General features: G+C 31.5%; 1 protein-coding gene across 2 annotated transcripts in view; it reads right to left on the reverse strand.

The window, feature by feature from the left end:
* The window catches only part of PARD3B (par-3 family cell polarity regulator beta), a 1324210-nt gene that overhangs the window by 580758 nt on the left and 724981 nt on the right, over nt 1-18471 (reverse strand). For both annotated transcript variants that reach the window (XM_051983714.1, XM_051983713.1), the window contains exon 5: nt 9163-9251. In XM_051983714.1, coding sequence (XP_051839674.1) covers nt 9163-9251 — 89 coding nt within the window. The remainder of the gene's footprint in view (nt 1-9162; nt 9252-18471) is intronic.

Raw genomic sequence — 18471 nt, forward strand, 5'->3', positions numbered from 1 at the left:
TTCTTGTTATTTTTCTATGTAAACCTTTTAAAATCAAGCTTTTCAAAAGGAATGTGTCAATTCCCACTGTGTGTAGAGAGGATAAAATTTCAAAGCTAGTCATATATTCCAAATGAATCGTACCATACAGATACTGTCATTATTTGAAACGTCTTCAGTTAAATAGCCTACATCAGAAGTCTTGAATTAAAGAACCAAGACACATCTTCATATAGATAAAATGATATTTCAAGGTATATAAAACTCAATCATTCTTGCTATGTAATATTGAAAATGGTAATTGTTAGATGTACATATAATATCAAGAGAGAGGAAATATTAAAAATCATAAAGTATCACTTGAAAATATCTCCATACCCCTGATTCTACAGCTACCTAGAGAATGGAATATGGCTTTTGATAAGCCAGTAATCAATCCTTTTATAGAATCACAGTTTCATAATTCAAGATGGTACTTTAGAGATAACATCTAGTTTCAGAGGCTACAGAGAGAACCTGGGAGGCAACTAAGCTATTATAAGGGTGCAGTAGGCAGTCATGCATTTTTCCAAAAGATAGATAGTAATATTCTAGTTACTATGATATGGTTATAAACAATTTTTTGTTTCATTATAAAGAGTTTTTCATACTCAAAAAGTTTGGAAACCACCAGAGTAGTCAATTTCTTGGCATGAAATTCAGTATTTGAGGATAATGACAGTGTAACCCCATTTTTAAATCAGATTGTTTTATCCTGACAAATCATATTTATGGCTAACTACTTAGAGTTTCTTATCTTTAAGAGTTCCAAAGTTTTATTCATATCTATTCATATATATATATATATACATATATAAAGAATTTTAAAATTAATGTTTTATCAAATCTACTATGCGATTCTAGAAAGTATAGATATTATTTATATACCTACCTATCTATCTATCTATCTATCTCATATATCCAGAGGCTGTACTACAGATATATGCTAACTGTGTTAAAGGAATGGATTTCTGTTTAATACATTGTTCAAGTGGCAAAGAATCAAAAATAAATGTTTATCTTCTTTAGGAAAAATGTGATTAGGGAACATAAATGCATCAAAAACTTTAATTAAACCAAATAAAATCCTCTATAGTCCAGCTTCTTAACCTGTGGGTCATGACCCCATATTGGATCTCATAATTGAATGCAAAGATCATAAAATTATAATTTATTATCAACAAATGTTTGATTTGTTTACCTATTTTACATACCTATATACCTAAAGTCACATAAAATTTCTCAGGTGAAAAGGACTTGCAAGTGGGAAAAGTTTAAGAAGGCCTGCTCTATAGCATATGGATACCCCCTGTGCCATGTTAATATTAGACATTGTTTTATTGTTATAATGTAATTCTCCCTATTAATTTAATAAAAAAAGAAATCATCTTGGAACCATCCCTTAGTAGAATAAAGACTGGTATTGGCAACAGTATTGTAGACAGCCCAGAAAATGTGAACATCTCTCTGAAGGAGCAGCCAATTATGATGAATGGTCTCAGAAAAAACCATACACATGGAATTTGACCACATGATAATTAAGGTTAGCCTCTTTTTATAGAAGAAAAAAAAATCTGAGTTGACAAGTGGTAGAGAAATTCAAATGAAATTTTAATGGTTCACACAATATAGTTGTATAGAATAACTATAAGATATACATAATGGTTCTGTGTTCATTTTCCCATTAAGTTATTCAAGAGAATAGCTGACTGGTCAAAATTAGAAATTTTCACAAGAGAAAAATACATTTTCAAAATATGCACAATACTAGTGATTTTTGTCCTATAACTTAAGTGGAAAAACATGAGTTAGTTCTTTAAGGACAAGATATTAAATTTCTAATTTTAATTCTTCAGGACTATGATATTTAGTGATTTTAGCCAAACAGCATCTCTGGAAGAATATTTACATTAAAGATAAACTATGTTTCAGGGACAACTTTGGGATATTTAAAAGTGCCAAATAATTTTTGAAAGACAGTTCCAAATTGTTATCCTCCTCCTCTCATTGCCCATCAGCTTTATTTATCAAAGACAATATTATTCATAGACCAGGTCTTGGGGTGTTCATTCAGCTATATTATACAGTCTGGACAAAAGGCATTCTTTGTTGGTTTGCTTTTTCTTCGATGGTTAGTTAAATAGAACTCTCTTTAAATGATTACATATCTCAATTAAGAGGCTAAAATGTCAGTTGCAAACAGAGGACTTGGAAAACTCACATAATCTATAGTAAACCCCTCTCCTTTTAGACTTTCTGTTGATCACTGTTCATGGCAATTGTTCACTAGCTAGTACAGATGTCTCCATTTTTTCAATTCCTCTGTTTGATGTTAATTAAAAGAGAATTAGTTTTGTAACTACATTTTTCAAGAAATCTTGTGCAATCTGGGCATGAATATAAATGATATAGGAAGAAAACCAGGAAATATGGCATTTTGATCTACTGAAATCCTGCCTCTTTCACCAATGTGTTCACTATTCTATCAGTTAAAAGATTACATAGTTCAAAGTAATGTAATTTAGTCAAATGACCCAATGAAAAGTTTTGCAACAGAACATTCATCTCATAAACATAGGATATATTCTCCCACAAATATACATACCATCAGTGGGAAGAGTAAGTAAGCAATAGGGATCATACATAAGAGTATCACACTTGGGGAATTGAGAGAGGAGCAAATCACTCCTTTGCTTGCTAGAGGACTCTAAAGTCTTTTGGTGATATCATAATTCTGCTCACACTTTAGGTCTCTTCCTCAGTAGGTATATAATCCCTGATGGCCATGTTATACTACTAGTTCTATTGCAAGGTAAGCTTGCTATTCTATTATTTTTTTTTTAAAGCTGTGCTTTTTTTTAAGCTTTTTATTTTCAAAACATATGCACAGATAATTTTTCAACACTGACCTTTGCATAGTCTCATGTTTCAGATTTTCCCCTCCAATATAGGTTTATATATGTTAAAATATATGTTAAATCCAATATGTGTAAACATATTTATACAAATTTCTTGCTGCACAAGAAAAATTATATCAAAAAGGAAAGTAAATGAATAAGAAAACAAAATGCAAGGAAACAATACCAAAAACAGTGAGAATGTTATGCTGTTATCCACATTCAGTTCTCACAGTCCTCTCTTTGGATGTAGTTGGCTCTCTTCATCACAAGATCATTGGAACTGGTATCAATCATTTCATTGTTGGGAAGAGTCATGTTCATCAGAATTGATTGTCGTATAATATTTATATTGCTGTGTATAATAATCTCCTGGTTCTGTTCATTTCACTTAACATCAGTAGACATGTAAGTTTCTCCAGGCTTCTCTAAAATCATTGTCCTGATCATTTCTTATAGAACAATAATATTCCATATCAGCCATTCTCCAGCTGATGGACATCCTCTCAGTTTCCATTTCTTACCACTATAAAAAGGGCTCCCACAAACATTTTTGGTGTGCTGGTTTTTTAATCTTCTCTGATTTCCATCTCTTTAGGGCCATCTCAGATATTTCAACTTCAGTATTCTGGAACATAATGACTAAATATGTCTCCGTACTAGGGGAAAGAAAATAGCTATTTGGTCTTAGTTATTATACTTACATGATAAATACCAATCAGAAAAATCTCTAGGAATAGACTAGGTCAATCCTCATCTCCTGCTTCTGGGATAGATATAAAAATCTTCTTATTATAATCTAGTTTAGGGTCAGATAATCTAATACACCCTCCAAATCCTTTATGACTAACTTGGAATTGAATTCAAACAGAAAAAAAGAAAGGTTAAAGAGGCAAAGTCAGTGTTTTTCATTTCTAAATAACTATTGGTAGCAAAGACTAAAAGATTTGGTGGTATATTTTGGCTATGCAAAGCCCAAATCTTTTGAATTCTAATTTAGTATTGATTTTGATTTTTGCTCTAAAAAGCTTGTAGTTATAAACACTTCAGGTATTTGGAAACAATTTTCACATCAAAACCAACTTTTTTTGCCTGTTAAAATATAATCAATTTCATTTTTGGTGATCTTTGGTGACAAGTCTAATGCTTTTCTTGAAGAATGAATTATAGTTATATACAGGGAAGCATCCTTATATTCCACAAGTCTTTCACATCTCTATTTCTTATATTGTCTATGTTCTCCTATACTCATCTTTTCAAGATAAGCCCACACACATATAGGCTTAACTTAGAGAGTCTTGAATTCTTTGTAGAATTTATCTAATTCTAATCCTCCAATAAATGTTGGTACATAATTGTAATCAGCAGTAAACAAATGCTTACCACAGAAGCACTGCAACACAAGACAAAGAAATATCTTATGAAATGGCTGCATTTGAATTCATAAAATGAAATTCCTTCTAGCTCCTCTTTCTCTTTAATAGCTTGTGAGATATCTTTCCCCATTTAGATGAACTTCTTTTAATCTTCTGTATTATATGTAACAAAAATGTCCAAATTCATATAATGTAATTCCCCAAACAGCAATCTGCACACATTGGTCATTGCTCAAGTATCTCACATTTATAGTACCAATAGTAAAAGTTAGTGTGAATAGATGGACTAAAAACTAAAAAGATTCTTACCATGCATGCTCTCTTTCTCATAAGAAAAAGAAGATAATGAGAAAGATGACTTAGAACTAATTTATTTTTCTTTCTGTAATAAAGGTAGCTCTGGCCCCAAACTTCATAACCAAGCAGCCATTAATCCATCTTATTTTAGAATTCTTTTTAAAAAAAGTTTATTTGTATATGTGAGTGTGTGTGTGTGTGTGTGTGTGTGTGCGCACACTTCATTTAATAGGCTTAAGATCGATTTTTGCTTTAATGGATTTTGATTGTCCTTTCTAATATCTGCGCAAACTATTGTGCTATCTTTAAACCTCATAATTACCATTTTCCTTTTTCATTAGAAATTGCTTTTGTATCTGTTAACCTACTAGCTAGCATAGAGAAAGGTATGAAAGGATTACAGACCTATTGATTATAATTTACATGTTGTTTCTGAATATCTGCTATATTTAGCATACAAAAAAATGATTACAAGTATTCCAGAGGGTATGATCTTATTCTCATCCATTAATTATACCAAGTTTAGGAGAAATTAGCATGAAAAATTTTTTAAAAAGGCAAATACAGTTTTTATTGTTTTGAAGAGAAAAAGAAAATTCAGTAAAAAGAAATACTCAACCATCTCATAGAGTTCTTTACATACATTATCTTTATGAATTAAAATAAATATATGAAGTAGTTCCAGAGCCTATTCATTATCGGACTATTTTTCAAACATTAAGTTTTTTCTGAGATTTCAATATATATTATGAAGCCCTTTTTTATTTTAATAGACTGTAATAATTTTAAAGAACCATGACATAGTAAGATCATCATGTATGTTTTTACATGCATATATATTCATAATCATATGCATATGCTGAGGCATATCCTGAGATGAAGGGAGAATTTGGGAAATGTAAGAAAAGAGATGGAAAGAATAGATTCCTGAGGAGGAATAGAATAAAATGCCAAAGATAAATTCTAGAGATATTAAAATAGTAAGGAAACAATAACTGACTGGGTAAAGGGAGATTAGACCACATGGAAAGTAAACAAAAAGTGGAAAAATTTAATCATATGTCAAAATAGCATAACAAATCCTAGCAGTACTCCTTTAGACTGACTAAAAACAAAACACACTAAAACAAAAGCAGAAGGGTATGAAGAATTAAATGAAAAATGTTAAGCATGTTGGATGTTAGTAAGCAGAATGGTTATAAAGAAATCATTGAACTGAATGGCATCATCCAAGAATTAGGAAGAATTCAAGGTTGAAATGATCAAATTCTGGTCAAAATGTCTGCCTGTATTTATAAATGCCCACATAGCATCTCAACCTCTTTAGTCCAAGATCAAGAATACAAATGACCATAAATGTAATACAGGATTAGAAATATGTCATTAAGATTCCAGGAATAACAAACCGATGAGTAGTACTGACTACACTGGCTTAGCTGATGGAATAAAGGATAGAATTATTGAACATATAACATTGTTCCTTAAGAGGAAATCACACTTCACTGAGATATTAGAGTACTTTGAGAGAGTAATTAATCATATGGACAAAACTTATTTAGAAAAAAGCCTTTGACAAGATTCCATTTAATGGGTTGGAAATAAAAGTAATAATGATTCTAGAATAATGGGGAAGAATAAAGAATTGTATTGTAGACAGGAAAAAAGAAGTTCTCTGAACATGATGAAAATGGGGACCCCAAGATTGACATTGACACAAATCAGTATCAAGTTTTTGAGCAAGAGTTGCATTAAAAAAATAAATTCATGGTATCTTGATATATTCCCATATTCCTTATATGTATTTGTACAGGTTTTATTCCAAACCTAGAACAAATCCTTCTATCTATTGAAATCTTTCTTTTCCTTTAAAGGCCAATTTATGTTTTTTCTCATGAAGTTTTCAATCCACTTAGATGAAAGTGATCTTCCTTCACAGTTTTCTTAATTTAATATTATTTGATATACTATGCTATGTTGATATATATTATTATATATATGAAAATGCACACACACATACACACAGATGAATTACTTATGTATCTCCTCTCCTTACCCCTCCATGAGTTAGCACAGTTCCTTATAAACAGGGTCTATGCTATTTTCCATTTTTAAATTCTTGTACACATAGAATCTGGCACAATTCCTTACTCACAGAAACCACATGCATTTGCTAAATTGAATGGAATTTTTGTTGATGATATGGGATTATCGAGTAGTTCCCAAAGTCAAAAGGTCTATAATTAGGATGACCTTGAATTTGTACCCCAAACAAACTATGGCAATTCCTTGCAATTTGAGAGAGCAATGACAGAAAAGACTACTTTTTAAACAAAAAGTAATAAATTTATAAGACTCCATTAACTTGAATAGTAATGCAAAGTGGAAACTCAAATAGGTTTAAGAAGGATTTACATAAATTTCTATGGTAGTTTCATAATAGATTATTAAAGGAAGTTATTCTTTTTTTTTCTTTTTGAGTTGTCAAGATCCTCAAAAAAGGACATTTTACTAAGAAAACATGATATTCAAGGGGTACAAAAGTTGGCAGACTGATGGTAAAATATTCTATATCAAATTGTAGAGAGACTGTCAACTATCCTGTTTACAGAATAGTTTTAAGGAGTTGTGGGGCACAACTCCAGTGACTCCCTAATGCTTCCAGGATCAAAAACAAAATGATCTACTTGAGATTCAATGCATTTCATAACTTAACCCCTTCCTACCAAGTAAGTTATTCTTAATTTTCTCTTGTAGAGAATAATTATGCTCTCCTATAAAACACCCCTGTCAGTACCAAAATACTGGGTTGGATGAGGATTATTTTATAAAATAATGATTATGAATTATCTGTGTCTTTCAATTATTTACATTTTTTCTTACTATAGGTGACTCAGAATTGGTTTGTCTTAATGAAATACTTCAAATAATCTGAATCATGGATGAATGGCATGGCTTAAAATGTTTTAAATCTATGAATTGAATAATTGTTCATATTATTAGCTTTTGGGGTACTGGCTAGTGTTTCTCTTAGAATTATTAAAATCCCATTTCTGGTATATACTCAGACACATGATTTATTAGCAAATTATCCTATATAAATTCTTCATCCGGGACTTAGGGAAAAGGATAGAATGAAGGCATTGGACAGAATTATCTTTCACATTAAACCAATATTTGCTTCGTTGACATTGCTAAACTTTAACAATTTTAAACTATAACCCATTTTTGCTAAATGGCCCCAAATATTCCACACCTTAGGATGAAATCATAAAAATGTAAAGGCTTTTAAAGTCATTAAAAAATTTCTAAAGAAAAATTATAAACAATTTTAACAAAAAATCAATTTTATGATGGGTCCTATGGTACTAAACAATGAATAACTGGTCTATCATATCATATACAAGCTACATCCATTCTCCTGGAGAAAACTGCTTGTTATAGTACTTATAAAATGCTAAACAGGCTCTAAAGATTAACCTGAAAATCCAAATTTATAATCTTATGGCAAACATCATCACATTAGATAAAAAACCTATCAATTGAAAAGTGATAACCAAACTTTCTGAAAGATTACATTAGGAAAAAATAATAGGTGTAAGGTGAGAAACTCACATTTATAACCAACCCTATTAATCTTTCCAAAAGGTATGCTTTTACTGCTCAAAAGAGAATGCTAGGCATTGAGTAGTGCAAAGCTATGGAAGCCCAACTACTCATGGAATGGTAAATCATAGTTATTTACCTAGACAGGCTTGGCGCCAAGGGACTAATATACTAGGAACAATGGAAGGAGATTGCTGTGAAGATGATTATGGCTTGATACAAGGATAGATTTCTTTTTAATTTTAATTTTTTTTATTTTATGGAATAAAATAAGCATTTAATAATCAGAGTCACTTAAAGTTTCCTCAGGGGGTAGCTGGTTCTTCCTCACTGAAGATCTTCAAATATAAACAACATGGAAACTAATCTCTTATTGGGATTGATCTAAAAAAAGATTGTTCTTCATGTATAGGATGGATTAGATATAATCAGACAATTTCCACTGATCTTTAAACTTAAATGATATTAAAAAAATAATTGGTCATGTACATTCATTTTCTTCACTCATGGTCATACAAAAATAGTAATCCATAAAAAGACCAACATCTTGTAAGATGAAGGACAATAATATCTTAGGTCTATCAAAAATGAAATTATTTGCCACCTATCCTCGTATATAGCAATAAAAATATTCAGAAGTTTTGTAATTTAGAATCCAAATCAATACTAACAAAAAGCAAGGCTGAGAATTGTGAGGGTGATTGACTATCTCAGAGAATATGTTTGTTTTGCACAGTGTGGCCAAGATTTTGCAAGACTCAGCGATGTAACACAGTTTTTGGAAAACAAGAACATGAGTCAAGTATATACCACAATTGTCTCCCAAAGGCAAGGTTTACAGGGTTAATATGAAGGAAGAAAAACCCATTAATGAAAACATGGTAATAGTTCCAAAAGAGCATTTTCAGTTCTAAGTAAAGACTGTGTAGATATGTTTATGAAACTGAAAAACACATGCTTATTATAAGTACCTGGATGTGTGTTTAGTTTTTTGCAATGTCAGCAGTTCTGACTGTCCACTACACATGATTTCACTATCTTCCAAACTTTGTGGTGAACCCTGCAGCAAAAAAAGAAAATAAAAACATAGGTAAATACAGACACTCCACATAGGTTTTGAAACCAGAACAGAATGTTCTAACATTGCAGATGCCCTTGTGGTTTTGTTCTCTATTGGTCAGATTCTCTCAGCTCTGAAAAGACTTGAAAACAGGTGTTAATCATTTCACTTCTCTCTGTGTTATTTTCTTTCTTATTTGGTTTCTGAAATGCACTCATGGACTTTTTTATATGCAGCACAATGTTAAGAAAGTTGGAAATGATAATTTACCGTTCTGCTCATCATCTACAAAATTTTGGGGATGGATTTTTTTCATATGAACAAGGAAAAAGAAGTACCAAGGGAAGACATCATTGACAGCCAGTGATGTATTGGCTTTAATGTACTGTACTTCATCGTAGTCCTCATGGCAGTAATATAAACAGAGCAAAATCCATAAAAAACATCTTGCCTTGAGAGGTCACTTTTGTCAAGAATGTAACAGGAATATAGCTGAAAGACATAAATCTACAGCTGTCACTCTGCCAGGGAGAATTCGATTTAGAGTGTGATCTTCACCAGACCGAACCGAAAGACAACCATTTAATTTCTAAAATGGCAAAACTCTTTCCCAATGTAGAAGTGGATTGCTTTGAGATGATTGGTGGTTGAGGTTGTCATACTTCTGGAATAATAATGGAAAGAACGGATCTAAAATAGTACCCTGCTTGGTAATTCTAATTCATATCAGAACCATTTCTTAGTTTGCTACCAAAATCATTCTTGAATACTTCCAGTGGATATTATTCCAGTGATCCACAGTTTCTCAAGAGGAGGAGGTTAATGGCAAAAGACAGACAGATGGATTTCCTAAGCTATGGAGACTGACTACAGAATGATGAATCTTTTCCCATATGGATAGTCACTTTTTAGTACTATACTATGAATACAGATTGAGCAAAATCTCTGGAGTTTTGAGATTCTCTCTCTCTTTTTAAAAAAATACACAAGGACATAATGGCTTTTAGTTGTAAAAAGAAAGCATAATCAAATACAATCTTACTTTATGTGAAATTTAGACTTAAGAAAACCATTTTAATTCCCTTAAGAAACAAGGCACTAAGTATTATATTAACTTAAATTATTTGTTTAAAGAAACCACATCCCTCAAATTAACTTTATCTTTTTGACAAGGTAACAAAATGGGGCATGGAGATTATTGATTTAGTAAGATTCTTTTTGTGCAAACAAGGATGAAGAAGGATAAGAATAAGATGGAAGATCTGTAGCTAAGAGACCTGAAAAATGTTCTAAATTTAAAAGTCAGCAAACTAAGGTCTAGAATTTGTTATTAATTTCCCCAAATAGTAGGCTGATTCAGGACTTGAATCTGAGCTCTTTGACTCCTAAAATCAACTTCCCACTATCCCATGTAAATGCACACTTAAATGAAACAAAATAATAGTGTGAGCACACTATTAATTTAGGAAATCAAATATTTTAAAGTAGAATGAAGACAACACGAGAAGACAATTATTTATTAAATGCCTGTGTAGAGAGAGGGCACTTCTAACTCATTAGGGGAAATAAAAAATTTAGATATGATAGCATTTATGTCTCAGGTTGCTTTTGGTCTAGGAAGGAGATATACAAGTATTCAATTGTAACACATAGTATTGCATGATAAGCAGCACTTCAAAATGGTAGTGCACAAAGTAATTGCTAATTGCTGACAAAGTAGGTACCCTTCTGGAGGAAGTGGAACAAACCAGAATTTAAAGGAAGGATAGAAATGTACTAGATATAAAAGTTCTATATTGTTTATATGGATTGCATAATACTGTTTTTATAACAAATTTGTGAGCTAAGTAGAAAATGTTGAAGTAATGATTAGAACATCTCAGGATTCTGAGCCCAAAGCTTTTTATCTTATCTCACATTGTAGCAGAGGTACAGCAATTAAAAATCATCAATGAAGCCTCAGATTCAAGAATATGAACTTCATGTCCATGTATGTACTATCAAGGATGTAGGTTAAATATTGGGTGAGGTGATCTGACATTTGGATCAATTATATGCATTGTGGATAGAGTCTTAGAATGGGAAAAACCTGAGTTCAAATCTTGCTCCCTATCTACCTCAATTTCATCATCTGTAACAAAAAAATAACAACAGCATCTATCTTTCAAGATTGCGGTACATAATTGCTAGCTATTAATGATCATTTGAGTAAGCAAACATTTCCTTGTAGTAAAAATGAACTCTCCTTTATTAGTGGTATGAAAGAATGTCCTAGCCAACAAATTGAATGTTTGGGGTCTAGAGTAATCTGAATACTCTTGGAGCATGCTACAAAAAGTTCAACTTCATTCTAGGCAGTTGTTTATGGCTGTTTCTAAATCAAAATATATTAAATATAAAGTCAATTCTTGTTTATTGACTCAAATGAGGAGGGATATGGGAACACAGTCAAATAGATAAGCCCAAAATGGCAGATAATTAAAAAATCATTTTTATTTAGCCTTGGGAAATGCTTTTGTGCTTATGCATGGTTATGGGAATTCCCAGTACATCAAAGAGAATAATGAAACCTGTTATATAAAAACCTGACTCTCCATATTAGTCTCAGAGACTCATAAGATGTGAGAGCTAGGAGAAATCTTAAAGATTTTCTACTCTAATCCACTCAATTTATATACCAAGAAACAGTCCTGGAGAGATTAAATGTCAAAGCAACAAATCATCACCTTCCCTCATTTTATGCTAAGAATGGTCTAACATATTGCTAAAACTGACCAAATACAACTGGTCACTGACATTAAGTTTTCTAGTTCATACTTTCCTCTTCAGGAAGTTAATTCACTTGGTAGTTCACACTTTCACTCTTCAGATAAAAAAAAAAAAAAGCAAAAACAAAACAACTCTCTTTCTTTCCCTTCTGCCTCTAACTTGAAGAGGAGCAAAGATCCTATTTATGTCAACAACATACTTAATTAAGCTGAGTAGTTGGCAATATCAATTAGAATCTGAAAGCAAGATTGGCCCAGCTCAAGTGTGGATAATCCGTTCAAATGCAGATAATCTGCTCCAAAATAATTCAGAGTTAACTATAAATTGGAAGCAATCATATTAGTTAGCAAGTGGATACCAAGAAGAAAACATACACATTTAATAGAAGTCTATTGTTTAATTTCTTAGTAGAATATTGGTCATATTCATTATCTCAGCAGAAGAATATTTTTAAAAAAGTATTCTGAATTTATATTTAATTCCTCTATAAAAGAATATTATTATGAAAAGTCTCCTGAAGTAGCTGTCCCCAAATGGATAATAACTATTATATTATTTCTATTTTTCACCTAGCTATATTTCTCACCCAGCAATACCACATATTACTAGCTGTCTACCCTTAAGCCAGCACTTAACCTTTTAGCTTTTTTTTTTTTTTTAGTGGGGGAGGCAAATTGGTGGGGATGTAAAATAAGGGAATTGAAGTATGATCTCTGACTCAAACATTTCCTTGGATTAAGGATGGACTCCTCCTCATTAGTGTTAGGAAAGAATGGACAAGGCAATAATTTGTAAATTTGTGGCTTAGAATATGTTGAATCTTTCTGGAACATTCTATAAGACTGTAAACTTCATTCTAGACATTTATTTCTGGCTTTGTTTCTAAAGAACAATATATTGAATATTGAACAATTGTATTGAATATAAATGGGAGGTGCATTCAGTACAAATGTATTACATCAAAGGGAGGGCCCTCCTAGTTCTAGATCTAGTATTTTCTAGTTTTTCTTTCTAATCTAATCTTATCTCTCCATAGGTGAGAGAGATGACAAATACCTTTGCATATTGGGTAATAACAATAATTAAAACATACAGCAAAACAGAGCAAAAAATAATAATAATTTTTAAAAAACACAACAAAACAAAGCAAAAAAAAATCCAGTTTTATTTTTAACATTGTAGAAATGTTTTCAGGTTTGGGGATATTAGTTGTTGAGTTTGGATAGGCACTATCTAATCTCTCATTCCAAGAATCTGAGGAAATAATTGAAAGGCAATAGTGCGAAAGTACTTGAATCTTTATTTCAATAAATTACATTGGCAAAGAAAGAGTCACAGATTTAAAAATGAAGATGACTTTCTTTCTCAAACTCAGCATGCTTATGTAATTTGAAGAAGATCTGTAGGAACATGTCTTTTAAATTAGGAAGTACAGAAGGAAAAAAGAATGTTAATTTAGACAAACTTGAAACAGACACTGAGTCTTATGGAATGGATTGTAAGCCTTGGATATGGGAAATGTTATTGCTTTCACTTAAATATCTTATCTTATATTCATTTCCAGAAACTGTAATGCCTCTAGAACATCTACATTTAAATGTTAATAAAAAATAGATTCTTTGTATTTGCTCTGGAATACAGAGATGTGATAAGTTTTATCAAATGTGCAGCTGTTTTAAAATGTCTTTAATCTCTTTAGAAAGCTTTCCTGCCAAGAAAGTTCAATAGAAGATCCTATGTTGCCAAGTAAGAAAGAACATTTGTGTCTCTCCTTTATTTGGGCAGGTAATGTAGCCTATGTGGCTCTCACAACAGACAACTTTAATTACCAGGTTTTTTTTTTTTTTTTTTAAGTGAACATTTTTAGCAACACTTTCAGGATCACGGGAGCATTTTCTGACAGCCAGAATGAGTTGGATTTAAACATCAACACACTATATTTAGCTTTAAAATCAACACTTACATAAATATTCCCAAACCAATTAGCAGCAGCTGGAAAGTAAAGGTGTTTACATTTAGTTAGCACTATACCTAACAACTAGAAGTGTTCATGTGCTACAGAACAAAGACAGAAAGTCCAGGATACTCTGGGGGTATGAGTATCAGCATTGTGTTATCCTTTGCAACTTGTTCTTGGTAGAGTCACTGATTTTATATAAAGAAATATATTTACTGAAGCATCACGAATCAGACTTTTGCAAAACATATTTTCTATTAAAAAAAAAAAACTAGATCAGGTGTGGGAAAAAGTTTCTTGACCTCTTAAATTCCCTTGGCCATGCCTACCTTTTCAAGTGAATAAAAAACAATTAGATTAATTTCAACAGCTTGTCTTTGTTTTCTTTCATTTTTCAGATGTGAACTAAAACTCAAAATCAAAACCCCTCAACTCCCCTCTCTTTAGCAAAGATAGAATGGCCAAAGTCTTCAAATAATATTTTTTCTTTATAAATAAAGGAAAGAATATAGGCTTGAAGTTCTTTTCTGATGAACTTCAACCAGGTTTCAAGATATCTTTACACTAAAATTGATGTATGCTAAAAATTTTTTTGGGAATTTTTTAAAAATTACTTTCATTTTGGATGATTAGTCTTGTGCACATTCTAAAATTATATGAGAATTAAAATATAGGAATTATAAAAAATACCAGGATATTACATGCTTGGCAACTCCACATAATAATTATAATGAGAAGTTATTCCTAGGCATAATTTTGGAATACTTGTTTCACTTTCTCAAAGTAAGAGTGTCATACTGTTGAAAAAAAAAGGCAAATCCAATTACATCTGATGAGTACACTTAACATGTTGACATGCATATAGGTGGCTCAAGCAAATCTGTGTGCATACAAAATATAAACTCAATTAACATTGAAATTTTGCTTATACATTTCCATAGAGACTTATGATATGGTAGCAGGAACATTGAGATTGTAATGATACAATCTAGATTAAAATCTTGGCTCTAATTTTGTAATCTTGGGTTTCCTTTGTTCTAATGTGTTGATCATTAAGTCTCAGTTTCCTCATCAATAAAATGGAAATAACATCTGCCTAGTTGGCTTCACAAAAATTTTAAAAGCAAGTAAGATGATGTATGTTAAAATACTTAAAAAATACAAAAGAACTACAGAAATGTATTATTTTTGGCATAACCTCTACTCTTCATTCTTGGACATTAATTTATATTGGAATATCTCCCATCCATCTTCTTAGCAGCTATTCCTAGGATGAAAGTGATATTTACAAATCATCAAAGTTTATGAAATTTGTAACCATACACTGACCTATAACCTTGTCTAAATAGTTCAGAACTAAATATAAAAAAATAATTTCACCACACAGAACTTGAATAAATGTTAGAATGTAAGCTTCATGTAGACAGACAGAAATTTTCTAAACTTTCTTACTATCTCTGTGGATCTTGATCTATGTTATTATTATATATGTTATATATAATTCAAATATTCAATGGGGTAGAAACAATAAATATTTTGGTGGACAAATGTTCATTTTTCAATCCATTTTTAATTTTCTCTCTTTATTACAACAAAATCCAGTAAGTTAGACTGATACAGCATCTTTCTTTCAAAGACTTTAAAACACATCCCATTCATAATCATATTAGCTGTAAAATACAGAGAAGAGCTGGGTGTCAGCCCAAATTCATAGAAAGGGAAAAAAATGTACGGTTGTAGAGAGATCATCTTTTTTTAAAGAGCAAACCAATCAATGGTACAATCAGGAAGGGGCAAGGGAGGCAAGAGACTGATAGCCAATATATTTTAGAAGGCAAGCAGCTTGGTGAAGTTCAACAAGTTTCCCATTTCCAGGGGATAGCTGGATATCAGGAGATTTCTGTCTCTTCTCCCTCCCTCCATTGGCTAGAGTATCTTAAAGTGGAATTATCTTACCCTGACAGTAGGAGATATCACATCCAATTAAGCAAAAAAGTGAAGAGAAAGGGTCTGAATCAGGAAGACATACTCCTGAGTTAAAATGTAACCTCAGACATTTAGTGGCTGTGTGGCCCTGGGCAAGGCATTTTACCTTGTTTGCCTCAGCTCCTATAAAATGAACTGGCAAAAAAAATCACAAATCACAGTATCTTTGATAAAATAAACAAACAAACAAAGAAACCCAAATGGAGTTATGAAGAGTTGGACATGAGTAATAGACTAAATAACAAACAAAAAAATTCATGGATAAGTGTGTTTTAGTTATACTTTCTCGTTGATTTATGGGAAGAATAATTTATGGTTACTGTACTTATGATATCATTAAAGTAAATGTCTTTACTTTGAGTTAATTATTTCAACTGCTTGATTATTAAAGACAAACTCATTGATGGGGAGGGGTGGTGACCCGTGAGCTATAGTTTTAGGAGTGAGATTCACAGTAAACCCTGTACCTGGAATCAGTACTTGATCTCTGGAGGACCCAACCTGCAATTCAAAAGCATGAATATGAAGGAATATTGGGTAGGAGGGATAGTTAGGCCCTAGAAGGAAATTTACAGAAGCACTTGTTGATATAGGGATGAACTTATAGTCATTACCATCAAGTAACAGATTAACACATTTGCTATCTTGTCATAATTTGCAAACAAAATGAAAATCAAATGCTACCACTATAAACCTTTCACTTTGAGGGAAAAGAAGACAAAAATATAGGAAAACTGATCATTTAGAGAATCATAACTCACATTTCTCCTAAAAAGAATTAATAGATTCCTTTGAATTGGTGATATCCCTGAATGCAATAAAATTAATCATTTTTTAAACTAAAATATTTTAAAATTTTAATGAATTTTTTTTTTGCAAAAACAGAGGCACATTTGCAGCACGTTGATAAGCTAAATATGTCTTTAATGAGCTACTATCTGATTAATTTTTTTATACAACAAATTAATATAGATCATCTGAGGTGACTATATCAAATTGTATCCATGTTGGGTTCCCATCTATTTATACTGAAATATGGTAGGGAAGATAAAGTAAGATTTTTAAAAAACTTACTCAACTTGCTGTCATGTGTTGTTTTTTTAACTTGAAAAATCTGCAAGGTGGCTCTGACTAAACATGGTACTATAAAGTCAAAACACAGCTGGGAATTTAAAAAAAAATCATAAAACGTGTCTTGTATGTGGACAGACACATTGATAAACCTCATTTAGGTACCAAAAAAAAATGAAAACCATTTTTGATTTTAAGATCAGCATTTCATTTGCTCAGTTAGTCTTTCAGCATAGACTAATACCACCAACTATGCCCCTTTCTACACAAATACGTAGAATGAAAGATTACTTTTAAAATGCCTCACACTATGGAAGCTGATCTTTTCACCAAGAAAATAATAGCTCCCCTTGTGAAAAACCTCTAGTGTTTCGTACTCATTCTCAGTGACCAAAGTTCAAGCACAGTTAAAAAGCCTAACAGAAAATTAAATACATTAAAAAAAAAACTTATTTTTAAATCTGTGACAGAGAAAAAACTCTTTCTATTTACCCTAACATCATTTTTATAAATATATTACTCCCTTTAGAGTTTAAAAAAAAAAACCCTTCAATTTCAATTTATCGTCCCCTCCCAAACCCCTAGTTTTCCATATCATTACTCTCCTTCCAAAATAAATATTCCTAAGGAGTAATCCCCATTGCTTATGAGGATGGACCAAATGCTGTTAATTTTCAAAATGATGAAAATATTTAAGAAGAAAACTGCTTTCACCTAATAGATGTTCTCTTCTGCTAAAAGCCTAGTATGGATCATGCTACCACTATAAAATATGATCAAAGGTATTTTTAACATCTGTTTCTCTTTCATTTAATCTAGCTGTTTAAATGCTGTCATTTTCTTAACTATTTAGAATGTAGCTCTGTCGACATGGACAGTTTCATGGACCAAGGACTGTTTTTATAACTACAAATCATTTTCCTAAGACAGGTAAGTAAAATAGAATGGAGGGAGTGGGGATAATATGGAAAATATAAAAGTTTCTGTCCCATCCTTCTTTAAGGTTTGTTGGCTGAAAAAAGATTTCAATTAAATTCTACCGTAGTAAATCTATTACATGCATTTTGGCAAAGTAATAAAAATTCCAGACTTGGTTAAATAAGAAGATAGTTAAAAGGATCAAATTCTCTAAGGGCAACTTTTAATTTGCTTAGAAATTTTGCACATGTAGTCACAATTGACTACTTGTTCTCATTCAGAACCTGACAAAATCTTGAAACTTTTGGACAAGTTCATTTTCTATTACAGCAAAATATTCTAGGTATATAAGGAGTTTAGTGAAATCTCTTTGAGATTTTAAAAGGCGAAGTCACATACTTTAGAAAAGATTCTAAAATTGTGGCAAAAGAAAACTACCTTGTGTAAGAGGAAAGTGAATGCTTTTAGGTTTTTTTTTTCCCCATGTCTGTCTTTCTTATTTCTTACATAATTCACTCT

Source organism: Antechinus flavipes, chromosome 3, assembly GCF_016432865.1.
Source record: "Antechinus flavipes isolate AdamAnt ecotype Samford, QLD, Australia chromosome 3, AdamAnt_v2, whole genome shotgun sequence".
NCBI lineage: Eukaryota > Metazoa > Chordata > Mammalia > Dasyuromorphia > Dasyuridae > Antechinus > Antechinus flavipes.